Source organism: Triticum urartu, chromosome 2A (assembly GCF_056163025.1).
Source record: "Triticum urartu cultivar PI428250 chromosome 2A, HENAU_Tu73, whole genome shotgun sequence".
NCBI classification, from domain to species: Eukaryota; Viridiplantae; Streptophyta; class Magnoliopsida; order Poales; family Poaceae; genus Triticum; species Triticum urartu.
In genome coordinates this window covers 519,991,471-520,006,155 of record NC_141874.1, presented here as the reverse complement: position 1 = coordinate 520,006,155, position 14,685 = coordinate 519,991,471, and the positions used below count along the sequence as shown (strand labels likewise).

The 14,685-nt window shown below is 46.3% G+C and overlaps 2 protein-coding genes across 3 annotated transcripts; one reads left to right on the top strand and one right to left on the bottom strand.

The window, feature by feature from the left end:
- Positions 1-3,608: 3,608 nt before the first annotated feature.
- LOC147985711 (uncharacterized) lies at positions 3,609-4,768 on the top strand. The gene has a single exon (XM_087541713.1). The coding sequence runs from the start codon at positions 3,794-3,796 to the stop codon at positions 4,766-4,768; it is 975 nt and encodes a 324-aa protein (XP_087397839.1). The 5' UTR covers positions 3,609-3,793.
- A 422-nt stretch (positions 4,769-5,190) lies between these two features.
- Positions 5,191-10,668, bottom strand: LOC125538402 (uncharacterized). Of its 2 annotated transcripts, none has more exons than XR_007296340.2 (6): positions 10,027-10,665; positions 9,349-9,863; positions 8,927-9,053; positions 8,627-8,835; positions 8,179-8,326; positions 5,191-5,643 (listed from the first exon to the last, which is right to left on the bottom strand). XR_007296340.2 is itself a non-coding variant. In XM_048701655.2 (6 exons), the coding sequence occupies exons 1-5, from the start codon at positions 10,053-10,055 to the stop codon at positions 8,228-8,230; spliced, it is 900 nt and encodes a 299-aa protein (XP_048557612.1). In that variant the 5' UTR covers positions 10,056-10,668; the 3' UTR covers positions 5,191-5,643; positions 8,179-8,227. The 2 variants fall into 2 exon arrangements, 1 of the variants encoding a protein (XP_048557612.1); XM_048701655.2 differs by having other exon boundaries at positions 8,706-8,835; positions 10,027-10,668.
- Positions 10,669-14,685: the final 4,017 nt, after the last annotated feature.

Genomic DNA, 14,685 nt, shown 5'->3' with positions numbered 1-14,685 from the left:
TTTTGTCGCGACATTCTATTCATTTTTTTGCTTTTGGTGAAATGGCCTAGGCGGTCCCTTTTTCACATTCGATGAATTTCTTCTGTATGTAGTACACGTGAACTTCGGAATTTCCGAAACATTAACTTAACATGCTATTGAAAATCAAGAAAATTATGCACAACAAAACACATACACTGCACGTGCTTCATGCACAACCAACACATACACTTCCTAGAAACGAAAATAATTTAAGACCAAAAAAACCTAGGACAACAGTAGCAGCTAATCTGTCTCAAAAATCTTTTTCCTCTCACACTCAAGCTGAACTTCAGTAACAGCGCACCAACAACAGCGGCCAAGTCACGACAATGATGGCGAAGATGAAGAAGACAATATGTATGTTGTTGATGGTGCTGTGACAGATATTGTAAGATGTATGTAGAGGTAAATACACCAGAGGTCTTAGAACTTGTGTGCGGCGGTCACTTTGGTGCACAAAGTTGTAAAATACGTGTTTGTGATCACTAAACTTGCGAGGCCGTTCAAATACAGTCACTCTCACCGTACGCATGCATATCCGTAGACGCCAGCATGGCACGGGCCCGCTGTCAGCCACCGTAATTGCTCTTGTATGATAGATTTGTAGAAAAGCCCGCAATTCTTTTTTTATTTACATAGGAACCCCTAAAATAAGAAAAATAGTGGGGCGGCGGGGTTCCATACTTGGACGTACTGCTAAGTGGCACGATTGAACAACCACCACGCCAACAGTATCATGTGTTTACTTTGCACTACTATATTAAACTGCATATCCTATCCGGGTGGACCCAAAAAGTGATAATGAAGAAATTTATGTCTTCTAATAATAAGAATGCAAAGTGCAACCGGTGGGTTCGAACCTGTGACATGGAGATTCACTCGCGCATAAGCCAACCACCAAGCAACTGCGACATGTGATGTAATTTAGAGATAGACAATGTATATATTTTTATCACTCTTGTTCTCTGTAAGTATGTGCCATTTTAAAAAATGTTTGAACATTGTAAAAAATGTTCGTGTAATTCAAAATATGTTCATGCAATAGAAAAACTACGCAAACAGTTTTTTGAACCATGCGAGCATAATTGTACTCCCTCCGTCCCGAAAAACATGTCGCGGGGGTAGTACATTTGATTTTTTGCATTTTAGTCCTTCCACTTTCAAAACTCTAGAAATTAAGCCCCCATCTCCCTCCTCCCGTCGCCCGCGTCGCCACGGCCAGCCGTCTTCAATTGCCAGGGCCAGCCGTCTCCAATCGCCAGGGCCAGCCGCCGCAGTTCCTGAGACACCGACGAGCCCACCCACGAACAAGACCTCCGCTGCCCACGAGGAGGATCTCCGCCGCCCGCCCACGAGGACTCTGCCGCCCGCCCACGAGGAGGATCTCCGCCGGCCACCGACGAGCGGGTCCTCCGCCGGCCACCGACGAGCGGGTCCTCCGCCGGCCACCGACGAGCGGGTCCTCCGGCGCCCACCGACGAGCGGGTCCACCACGGACCGCCGCCGCGCTGGTCCACTCCGCCCACGACTCCGCCGCTCACTGCCGCCGCGCTGGTCGCCGTGCTGGTCCACTTTGGCTCGCCGGCTGGTTGAGGTGGTGGTGGCGGGCGACGCCTCTGCTGCCGACGCCCTCCGATCCCCGCCCCCGACCCCCGAGGCCTCCGGCTCTACCTCTGCTACTCCGCTCTGATCCTGCAGCTGATACATATTGAAATTGATCTGCAGCTCGCTTGTCAGTGCTCCTCTGTTGATACAAAGTGAAATTGATCCGCAGCTCGATATTCGTGTTGACTAGCAGCAGCAGAGCTCTAGTAGCAGCTGCCCTGTGCTTCTCTGGCCTGCTCCTTGTGTTGCCGCCAGAGCTCGTGTTCCTAAGGAAGGAAGAAGGTAAAATTCAGTTTAAATGTCAGGTTTCAGTAAAATTTACTGTCAATTTTCATGGTGAAACTGATAGTCATCTGGTGAAATTGAATGTTTGTCTAGATCAATTATTGCTAGCATTGTGGAATTAGAGCAGATAAGCCAATTTTGAACATACGCAATCACTATACTTTGCTAACTGTGAAACTGTTATGTCAATGAGCATATGCAGTCACTAATCATATGCAAATTTGGAGTACTGCTGGAATTACTCTAGTTTGGAGTACTCTAGAAATCAAATTTGGAGTACTGCTGGAACATGTTTGCACTTTTTGTTTAATCTCTCTGCATGACATGTGTAGGCAAGTGCCCTGTTTTACTCATTGTCAAAAAGTGCCCTATTTTACTCATTGCAAAGCAAGTAATCCTTCTGTCCTGTTTTACTCACTACAGTAGATCTTCTCAGCTGAGGTCCCTAATTAACTTGTCTAAGTACCTACACAAAATTCCCCATGGAGAAAAGGATCTAGCTCCTCCTGCACATGTATAGATCAATCAGTTTAGTTCTAGTGTTGTTAGACTTTTGCACCCACACAGAATTGTAATACTCAGCATGGATGTTTTGCTGCCATGACTTGTGTTTGCAAATGTTTCAGCAAACATGATACTCCCTAGAATTCAGTTAAACTACTGCACAAAAAATTCAGTTATGAGCCTATCTGTGTAAATACATTCACAGGAATCTAGCTCACCTTGTGGGAAAATCTAGCCAACCTTGAGTAAAATCCACACCAAAAGAAGCAAGCAAGCAAGCAAGAAAGGATCAAGACATGGTCAAAATTCATTCAGTTAAGATACATACAATAAAATCTGAGTTGGATATTGACAGAGTACAACTGAGTTGATCCAGACTCAAATATGAGTTTTTAAATGCAAAATATGGATGAACATTGGTGATTACCACTAGACTACATCCAATTGTATTGTGTTTGGAGCAAAGTGTTTGGCTACAAAAAATGGCTTATGGTTATGGTTAGAGCAAAGTGTTTGGCTGCCATGGCAGCATTTCTTGTTTGGCTACCGTGGCAACCAAACTAGAAATGGTGCCATGGCACCTATTTCTTGTTTGACTTGCATACTCATTTTGTGTGTGTGTATTCTTGTTATGGTACCATGGTGTACTCATCTTTTGTCATTGATGGCAGGAAACATAACTATGGATTTGAACTTGATGCCTCAAAAGGAAGAACATGAAACTATTGATTTGAACATGATGCCTCAAGAGGAAGACGATGAAGGTATTAATTTGAATTTGATGCCTCAAGAGGAGGAACCTCAAGTGGCAGAGAATGTAGTTATGGATTTGAACTTGATGCCTCAAGAGGAAGACGATGAAGATATGAATTGGATGCCTCAAGAAGATGAAGGGAAAGAGGATGAAGCTCAAGAGGAAGAGGATGAAGTTATGAATTGGATACTTCAAGAGAAGAGAAGAGAATTGTCAGATAAGGAGAGGCATGGTGTTTACTTCGCCTTGCTGGTAATCGAGCTCAGAGATGGGTCTGTTCAACCAGACGACAAGCTGCTAGTCTCAAACCTGTTGGACATAAGTGTACGATCTGTTGAAAGAATCTGAGAAGACGCCAAAAGGCAAATTGCCGATGGCAAAGAAGTAGATGTCTCAAGCAAGAAGCCGGGAAGATCTGGCCGAAAGAGAAAGGAGCTAAATCTCGAGAGGACCTCAACAATCCCACTGAATAAAAGAAGAACAATTCGATCTCTGGCACGGTCTCTAGGTGTGGCCCGATCGACCCTACATAAGAGGTTCCAGTTGAATGAGCTCAACCGCATCACAAGCACAGTGAAGCCTCACCTCAAGCTAGAGAACAAGCTTGCGAGATTGAAATTTTGTATGTCCATGGTCGATGACAATTCGATATCAACTTCTCGTGCTATGTTAAAACCAATGACGAATATGGTTCACATCGATGAGAAGTGGTTTGACATGACGAGAGTGAAGAATAGTTACTATGTACTTCCAGGAGAACCTGAACCGAAGCGCACCGTGTCAAACACTCACAGCATTGGGAAGGTGATGTTCCTAACAGCCATTGCCAAGCCTCGATATAACAATGAGGGGGAGCTAACATTCGATGGGAAGATCGGCATTTGGGCATTTGTCGAAGAGACTGAGGCGAAGCGGACAAGTCAAAACAGAACAAAGGAAACAAAAGTGTTGACATCAGTGAAAGTAACTAGGCCTGTGTGCAGAGACTATCTAATCAATAAGGTTATCCCGGCAATTCAGGATAAGTGGCCTGACGATGATGAGGGAGCGACAATATTCATCCAACAGGATAACGCAAAGCCTCATGTCCTTCCCAATGATGTAGCTTTTCGAGAAGCTGTGGAACAAACTGATCTTGACATCCGATTGCTACAACAGCCCCCAAATAGCCCTGAGTTAAATTGTTTGGACCTCTGCTTCCATACCTCTCTCCAGTCTCTAACCGACTGCAGGTCACCTACAAACATCCAGGAACTGGTACAGGGTGTGGAAGAGGAATTCGAGAACTACGATCCCAACAAGTTGCACAGAAGCTTTATCACATTAGAAGCAGTTATGTTTGAAGTTATGAAAGCCAAAGGAGGAAATCAATATAAGTTGCCCCACTTGCACAAGGATCGCGTTCAAAATGCTGGAATGGAAATAACCGGTGTATATTGCGACAGTCGGGTAGTTGTTGATACTAGGGCCGTTATAGAAGAAATGGAAATTGCAATAGGAAAAGAAAATGAAAGGAAAGAATTAGCTAGAGAAGGTAAAGGAAAGAAAAGTAAAGGGAAGGGAAGGGAAGAAGTGGCCAAAGAAAGGAAAAGAATGTAGTCAAGAGGGGACAAAGAGGCCCTTATGTCATGCAGTCAGGTGCTCCTTGTGTATGTCTTGTGTAATCTTGTGTCAAGAGGGGACAAAGATGCCCTTATGTCATGTGTAATCTTGTGTCAAGAGGGGACACAGAGGACCTTATGTCATGCCCTTGTGTATGCCTTGTCTAATCCTTGTATATAAACTAAAGGAAGGCTGTTCTAGGAAAGGGGGAGGCATTCTCATCTTGTCATCTTGACATAATTCATAGTAGTTCAAACAAGATCCACTCTACTGTAAAAATCAGATAACTACTGATTCTTGTGTACACCATTTAAAATGATTGCTATTGACTGAATTAGGTGAAATTTGTCAAACTGAAAATGGAAAATACACTTCTGCTGTACTACAGTTTTGCAAACTGAAAATGCTCCAAGCAGATCTTAGTTTCAAAATGGAAAATATTCCAAGCAGGAGTACTCCAGGAGTACACTTCTCAGTTTTGTCAGTTAGTGATCAGGTATGAACATAAGTTTTGTTAAATGGACAATTTGTTACAGTTTGATTAACTAAATTTTGATAGCTAGGGGTCAGTTATGAACCTAACTTCTGTTAAATGGACAATTTGGCTGAATCTCTGGATCAAACTATAAATGCTCACATCAAGGAGAAAATTGACAGTTTTGACAGTAACTTCAGTCTGAATCTTAGCATCAAGTAGTTTCAGTACTCATCTCTGGATCTGAAATCTTGAACAGGAGCTCCAGGCGATGTCGGCCTTGAGGTGCTGGACGATGGTGCAGTGGCTGAACAGGAGTGGACGGCGTCTTCTACCTTCTGGCGACGGTGACACAGGGTGGACGGCGTCTTCTACCTTCTTGAAGAAGCCAATTGTCCTGTATAGAAAACAAAACCGAAATCAAAATCAATGCATGAATATGCTGTCAGTTATCAAAATCAAAATGTACTCCAGTTTAAAGTGTACACATGCACTAATTAAATTTCTAAGATGAAGCTAGTGTGGAATGTGCTGCTCGGAATTTACACTGAATGCATTTCGCACTGAATCTGTGAGAATTTACACTGAATGCATTTACACTGAATCTGTGAGAATTTACACTGAATGTGCTGCTCGGAATTTACACTGAATGCATTTCTCTGAATGCACTGCTCGGAATTCAAATCTAGTCTGACTTTACACTGAAAAAAAGATTTACAGAAACCTTGTATGGAGTTAACTGAACCAAATTTCAAGCTGAGACTAGTTCACTGAAACCTGGACACTTTGAAAGGTTTGCACATGATCTTGGGACACTGGGTGGCCGGTACTTGTTTGTGATCAGAAATGATCCCCGAGAAGAAGTTAAAGCAAGATCATTAAGAATTTAATCTAGCACTTCCTTGATTTAGTTCAGATATGATGACACTGCAGAATCCTTTAGGAAAAAAACAGAGCACTTGATCTGCTTTTGCTTAACTTCACAAGGAAGATATAGCTGCATCACAACAACCAGTACCTAGGATATTTTACTAGTACCAGGAAATAAAGCCTCTATTTAAACTGGGATTCAACTCTCCGAACCAAATTTAGACCAGAACTATTAGTGGTGATAGGAGATGACCACAGAGGCTTTATGTCAAATATCTCAATTCAAAAAGGGAAAACCATGACTTGTTGCACTATTAGGGCCTGATGTGCAGATGCCCAAAAAACAAACATACATGACCACAAACATCTTTCAGAGTATTTTGTCAGGTTGTTGTAACATAGCTAGTTCAGATCAAAACATCTCACATTCATTAAAATTCAGTAGATCTTCAGTGTTATAAGCATGATTCAGCTTCATACATGCTGATACACAAATTTGCAGTTCAAACTTAATTTCATTTTCATCATATACTGGTAGGAAGAACAGCAGAAAGAAGAGCTTTCTCAGAACATTACCCTTGTCCCAGCCTGCTTGCAGTTTGTTGACAGCAAGTCTTGGGCGACAGAGTTCGGCCGAGCAGGCGAGCAGCACCGGGATTGGTCGGAGCAAAGGGCCAGAGCCGGCGCGGCGGGCGGCGGCCCCCGGCTGGAGCAGGCGCGGAGCAGCACGTCCCTGGCGACCAGGCAGAGGGCCAGGGACGGCCGAGGAGCGCCGGAGCAGAGGGGCTAGGCGCAGTCCTTGCGGAGGGCATTCACCGGCGGCGGACGCGGCGTACTGGCAGGACCAGTTGCAGGGGGCAGGAGATGGGGTTGGTCGCTGGAGGCTGTGGAGATTGGCAGGGGCGCCGACCTCGGTTCCCTCCTCCTCTGGTGGCGCGTGGGTCGTCGAGCTTAAGCTGGGGAAATCAAAGATTTTTATGAGGAAGCGGGGAGCTTGGGGAGGCAGGCGAGCGGCAGCTGCGGCGCCGGAGCAGGAGGCAGCTGCGGCGAGGGAGCGGGGGAGCAGGGGAGCCGCGGCGGCGGGGAGCAGCGCAGCTGCGGCGAGGGAGCGGGGAAGCGACGGCGGCGGGGAGCAGCGCAGCTGGGGATTCTGTCGGAGGAGGACGACGAGGAGTGCGGGTTTGGTCGGGAGAAACTAAAGGGTTTTTTTGTAAAATTGCCCTTACGACATGTTTTTCGGGACGGAGGGAGTACATTGTGTAAAACTCACAATTTTTTTTGAAATGTGTCAACATTTTTTAAATGCAATGTACATTTCTTAATTTACATGAATATTTTTCATAGTGTTTAAACATTTTTATAAATGACATGTAGTTTTTTTAACGCATGTACATATTTTGAATTGCACAAACAATATTATTTGAAAATAATACATGAACAATTTTTTCTGATCCACGAATTTCTCAAATAAAACAAATAGGTGTTATTATGAATATTTAAAAACTATTTGTGTTATTATTATGCAAACATTTTTATAATTCATAAGTATTATTTTAGAATAATACATGAAAATTATTTGAAATTATCTTATTAATGGCATTATAATTTGCATACTATCTACAAATTTCTGAAAAATAAACAAGTGCAAAATGGGTCGCCGGACCACAGCCCATTTCTGTTCCATGAGCGCTTCCATTTTTGTACATTAATCTTAGTTACTCTTAATAGCTGTCTACAGATGTGTGGCGCAGTTTGTGTAACCTGTATTGTACTAGCATTAGGTCAGGGTTCGAGATCTGGCAGTTAAACTTTTCGTCCCATCGATTGTTGATTTTTTATTTTGCATAGAAGAAGAAGAAGAAGGGGTTTTGTGCAAAAATGCGTTCATGTGTCATTGACAGTGGGCCCATGCCATGCTGGCATCGACGGATACACTCGCGTACAGAGAGAGTGACTGTATTTGAACAGTCTCGCAAGTTTAGTGACCACAAACACGTATTTTGCAACTTTGTGCACCAAAGTGACCGTCGCGTGCAAGTTCTAAGACCTCTGGTGTATTTACCTCATGTATGTATATCATGCCACTTTTGCTAGGCGGTCTTGGTCTTGGTCTAGAAATCTGTCTTCAGGAGCTTGGATACTGGCTTCACGTTTATTAAACCAAAGGGAATTGGTTGCTCCACCTGAATGTAGTCCTTCGTCGAAAGGACCTGTCAATGGAGCAGAGCACGTAAGTACTGGCGGCCTGTGATGGGTGGTACGATCCCATGCGACGCAGGGTTCAAACAACCAGACTCGGCACAAGATCTAATTCAAAAGATGTTACAGACCGGGACTATTCAAAGGCATGGTGCTGGCAGCATGTTCATGGAAGATGTTGAATGTAAAATGCTATGATAAATGGAGATGAAACTACAAAATGCGACCTACATGCCTCCACACACCTTTTTCTATAATGGGTAAAAGGCAAAATAAGGCACAAGGACCATGAAGCAAAATTGATGACGTACCAAGGTCTCGAAGAACATCCTTGAGGCTTCTTTCCGAGACTTTCCATTTACCAGATGATCAATGACAACATTCTCGTACCAAGGTCTCGAAGAACATCCTTGAGGCTTCTTTCCGAGACTTTCCATTTACCAGATGATCAATGACAACATTCTTTCTCCCCCGACCAGACTCTTCATCGAATAAAGTCTTGAGATATCTTGCAACACCCCTGCATACAGATAAATAGCAACACATGGTGAAAAAAACTAGGAAAGGTCTGAACACAAATCTGAAGGAATTAAAATCAAGTCCATCCGTACTTGGTACGAGAAGACCAGCCACTAAGTGCATCATGAGACTGGAATTCGTCAGGATTTGGCTCACCCTCATCATCATCAAGATCAATTGCCTCATCAAAGTCCCCATCATCATCATAGGGTAGAAAATCTGAAATGATATACAGTAGAACTATGTCAAAAGCTTAATAAATCTCTCGCAGCCTAAGACCAACATAGTAAGCACATGATTGGGAAGAACTTGATGTACTATAATATTAGTTCACAATATGAATTTGGGCCCAGCCGCAACATTTATGAATCCAGTGACACAGGAAAAAAGGTGTCATGAAGATAATACATGGGACATGCTTTTTCTGATACATTTACAGATGACCGGCAACCATAATGAATCCACACCATGCTGGGGTACAAATTCATGGTTCTTATCTGGACAGAAGAATTACCTGCGTCGACACCATGAATTGCAAAATCCTGTAATTTAAACCAAATACCACAGGGTGCAGCTGACGGTAACAACACCACAGGGTGTCGGAAACTGTCATAGGAAACGATGTCCGTGCCACGCATGTGGGTTGGGGACAGCGAGATCAGCAGGATCCAGGAGCTCGCCGTCCGCAGTCGGTGGCTTCTCGTTGCAGAGATTGGGGAGAGGTACGTGGCCTGCATCGCCGGCGCGCCCCTAAGGTGCTCGCTGGATCCAAAGCTAGGGCGAGAGCCACAGACGACTCGGGGATGGCCGGCCGGCGGCGGGAGGTGGCTCTCCGTCGCTGGTGGGTGTGCCATCCAACTGTAGGCCGAGTTCTCCTCTACCTGCGATGACAAGACAGCCGCCTGCACCCACCGGTGCTCGCGCAACATGGAGGCGATGGGGATGCTGGCCGCCAGATCCTGGCCGCGAGCAGCAGCGCCGAGGCGTACATGGGTTACAGTGTCGGAGATTGGGTGCAGGGTGTCCAATCTGCAAGCACGGATAGCATGTAGTTTCAGAATTTAGATAATGTTTTACACTTTCTCTGACGTCCAAATACAGATGTGCAATTTCTAGCCTACTAGATGCAGAGCAAGGGCACATGAAGAGGCGACCGTCATGGCTGCGGCGCTGGTAGGTAGAGCGGTGCGACCTGCAGCAGGAAGACTCCCTGAACTGCATCTGGATTTGGCACGGGCGACCGGAGCGATGGGTGGCTGGTTTCCTCGCGGGTGCGGCATGCAGTGGTCGTAGGGGGAAGCACGCAGGTCGCGTGGTGAGGGAGGGCAGAGGGCCGGCGGGAGCGGGCTAGCTAGGCGCGTCGGACGATGGGGCGCTGGGCCTCACGACAGATCATCGACGAGGTCCTGGCAAACAGTGGCGGGATCTGCTTTGGCAACGACGATGGTGGAGGATAGCGCATAGAGGAGGGGCGGGCCGCCGGAAGCAGGGGAGAGAGGCCATCCCCGGAGTGGAAGCAGGGGAGGTTGGTCGTGGCCGGGGTGGAAGTAGGGGGAGGGAGGCCGGCGAGGGGGTGGAAGCAGGGTAAGGGAGCCCAGCGCGGGGTGGAAGCACGGGGAGGGAGGTGGCGCTGCGGCGAAAGCACGGGGTGGGAGGCCGTTGCCGCGGTGGAAGCATGGGGACGGAGGCTGGCGGCGCGGCGGAAGAACGAAGAGAGAGGCCGGCGGCGCAATGGATGGGAGGGAATCTGGAGGTTAGGGAAGGAGTGGGTGAGTGCGGCCCTGTTTTTTTTCTCTGTCATATCGGTTCGGCTGGGTTCAGGAACATTTGATCGCCCCTGTATATATAACGCCTGTATATATAACGCTCCGTGATCCAAATAGTTATTCTAATCCGGTCGCCCTGTGTAACATTTGATCGTCCCTATATATATAACGCTCCGTGATCCAAATGTTGCTGTTCTAAGAATGATCATGATGTCCTCATGTCCATATTTTATTTATTGACACCTCTATCTCTAAACATGTGGACATATTTTTCGTTATCGGCTTCCACTTGAGGACAAGCGAGGTCTAAACTTGAGGGAGTTGATACGTCCATTTTGCATCATGCTTTTATATCGATATTTATTGTATTATGGGCTGTTATTACACACTATGTCACAATACTTATGCCTATTCTCTCTTATTTTACAAGGTTTGCATGAAGAGGGAGAATGCCGGCAGTTAGAATTCTGGGCTGGAAAAGGAGCAAATATTAGAGACCTATTCTGCACAAATCCAAAAGTCCTGAAACTCCACGGAAGTCAGTTTTGGAATATACAAAAAATATTGAACGAAGAAAGCACCAAAGGGGGCCACCCACCATCCACGAGGGTGGGGGCGCGCCCCTGTCTCGTGGGCCCCTGGCAGGCCTCCGGTGCCAATCTTTGGCTATATGAAGTATTTCGTCCTGGAAAAAATCAGAAGGAAGCTTTCGGGACGAAGCACTGCTGCCACGAGGCGGAATCTTGGCGGAACCAATCTAGGGCTCCGGCGGAGCTATTCCGCCGGGGAAACATCCCTCCGAGAGGGAGAAATCATCACCATCGATCCTCTCATCGGGAGGGGGCCAATCTCCATCAACATATTCACCAGCACCATCTCATCTCAAACCCTAGTTCATCTCTTGTATCCAATCTTTGTCTCAAAACCTCAGATTGGTACATGTGGGTTGCTAGTAGTGTTGATTACTCCTTCTAGTTGATGCTTGTTGGTTTATTTGGTGGAAGATTATATGTTCAGATCCTTTATGCATATTAATACCCCTCTGATTATGAACATGAATATGATTTGTGAGTAGTTACGTTTGTTCCTGAGGACATGGGAGAGGTCTTGCTATAAGTAGTCATGTGAATTTGGTATTCGTTCGATATTTTGATGAGATGTATGTTGTCTTTCCTCTAGTGGTGTCATGTGAACGTCGACTACATGACACTTCACCATTATTTGGGCCTAGGGGAAGGCATTGGGAAGTAATAAGTAGATGATGGGTTTCTAGAGTGACAGAAGCTTAAACCCTACTTTATGCATTGCTTCGTAAGGGGCTGATTTGGATCCATATGTTTCATGCTATGGTTAGGTTTACCTTAATACTTCTTTTGTAGTTGCGGATGCTTGCAAAAGGGGTTAATCATAAGTGGGATGCTTGTCCAAGTAAGGGCAGTACCCAAGCACTGGTCCACCCACATATAAAATTATCAAAGTACCGAACGCGAATCATATGAGCGTGATGAAAACTAGCTTGACAATAATTCACATGTGTCCTCGGGAGCGCTTACCTTTATATAAGAGTTTGCCCAGGCTTGTCCTTTGCTACAAAAAGGATTGGGCCATCTTGCTGCACCTTATTTACTTTCATTACTTGTTGTCCGTTACAAATTACCTTATCACAAAACTATCTGTTACTGATAATTTCAGTGCTTGCAGAGAATACCTTACTGAAAACTGCTTGTCATTTCCTTCTGCTCCTCGTTGGGTTCGACACTCTTACTTATCAAAAGGACTATGATAGATCTCCTATACTTGTGGGTCATCATCCACCAGGGCGCGCCCCCCTCTCCTGGCATGCCTAGGTGGGTTGTACCCACCTAGTGGCCCCGCAGACCTCAACCCTGACAATATAAATTCCTATTTTCGGAGAAAAAAAATAAGGCAGAAAGAATCATCACGATCCATGAGATGGAGCCGCCGTCAAGCCCTGTTCTTCCTCGGGAGGGCGGATCTGGAATCCGTTTGGGACTCCGGAGAGGGGGATCTTCGTTCTTCGTCATCACCAACCCTTGTCCACCGCCAATTCCATGACGCTCCCCACCGGGAGTGAGTAATTCCTTCGTAGGCTCGCTGGTCGGTGAGGAGTTGGATGAGATTCATCATGTAATCGAGTTAGTTTTGTTAGGGCTTGATACCTAGTATCCACTATATTCTTAGATTGATGTTGTTATGACTTTACCATGCTTAATGCTTGTCACTTTGGGCCCGGGTGCCATGATTTCAGATCTGAACCGTTTATATTATCATCATTATATCCATGTTCTAGATTCGATCTTGCAAGTTATAGTCACCTACTACGTGTTATGATCCGACAACCCTGGGGTGACAACAACCGGGCCCACTCTCGGTGATGACCGTAGTTTGAGGAGTTCATGTATTCACTATGTGTTAATACTTTGTTCCGGTTGTCTATTAAAAGGAGGCCTTAATATCCCTTAGTTTCCAATAAGGACCCCGCTGCCACGGGAGGGTAGGACAAAAGATGTCATGCAAGTTCTTTTAATAAAGCATGTATGACTATTTATGAAATACATGCCTATATTATATTGATGAACTGGAGCTAGTGCCGTATCGCCTAGGTTATCACTGTCTCATGATGAATATCATCCAACAAGTCACCGATCCAATGCCTACAAACTTTTCCATATTGTTTCTGCTAAGTTAATACTGCTATCATCACTGTTACACTTGCTACAAAATTCTTGTATCATTGTTACTGTTTATTGCTGCTGTCACTACTATCAAACTACTTTGTTATTGATCACTTTGCTGTAGATAATTAATCTCCAGGTGTGGTTGAATTGACAACTCAGCTGCTAATACCTTCAAATATTCTTTGGTTCCCCTTGTGTCGAATCTATAAATTTGGGATGAATACTCTACCCTTGAAAACTGTTGCGATCCCCTATACTTGTGGTTTATCAGTTGCTGCCCCCGCTATTTTATTCATAGATTAAGCAGTCGTTCATAATTTATACAAATAGTTCTACTCGACAGCTGAACCGGCCAAACTTTTCCCCAATTGTTGCCAACCACGTACTGAAATAGCTAGTTCAACTATATATACTAGCTAATTTTAAGTATGTTGTATAGTTCCACCACATCTATAGTCCGATGAACTGAACAAAATAGCCCCTAAATACTACTACTACTATACTACGGAGGGGCTTTGTACTACTTCCGGTTGCCTCTCCTTACTCGAGCGCGCTCAGTAAGAGGCAAAGGAGGAGGAGCCTACCGACGAGCTGGGCAACCACAATACGGTGCCTGCCGCTGCTGCAGCTTCAGCGACGCTCACCTTGAACGCCCTCTGCCGCTCCAGACGATCCCTCTCGAAGCAGTGGTTCTCCTCGTAGATCTCCTGATTCCTCGCCTCTGAGGCGGCGTGTGCCGCGGCCACGGTGGCGGTAAGGCTCTTTGTGTGCTCAACGAGGCACTCCTCCTCCTCCCACGGGAACTCGATGTAGCGTGCAAGGTCGTTGACGCACGTGCGGGCATCCACCTCCCCTCCCGCCTTCAGGAGGCGATGGCGAAGCGGGTGATGACCCCAATGGTCGACGGTGGGCTGCCGGGCATGGCGGCTGACAATGGGGTGGCGGCCATGACCACCACCTCCCACCTTCGGGCCGCGGTGGCGGAGCGGGTGATGGCCATGGTTGCCGGCAATGGGGTGGCGGCCACGACGACCACCTCCCGCCTTTGGGCCGCGGCGGCGGAGCGGGCGATGGCCCTGGCTTTCGATGATGGTGTGGCGGCAACGACGGCCGGCAATAGCTACCGACGGGCAGCGGCGGCGGAGCATGTGGTGGGTATTCCGCGCCACCCAACAGGGACACCACGCGCACTACACTGCATCAGGGACTGCGCCGCAGCCATGGTGTAGCCTCCCAGCTGGAGCTGTCCTCTGATGACGGCGGAGTGGCTGAGCGATGACGATGGATCGGTGCCATTGGCAATTGTGGGAGAAGCAGCCGAGATAAACTACATGGAGGGAGGGGAAAATGCGATGCAGGACTCGCCGGCCGTAAGGGTTTATATAG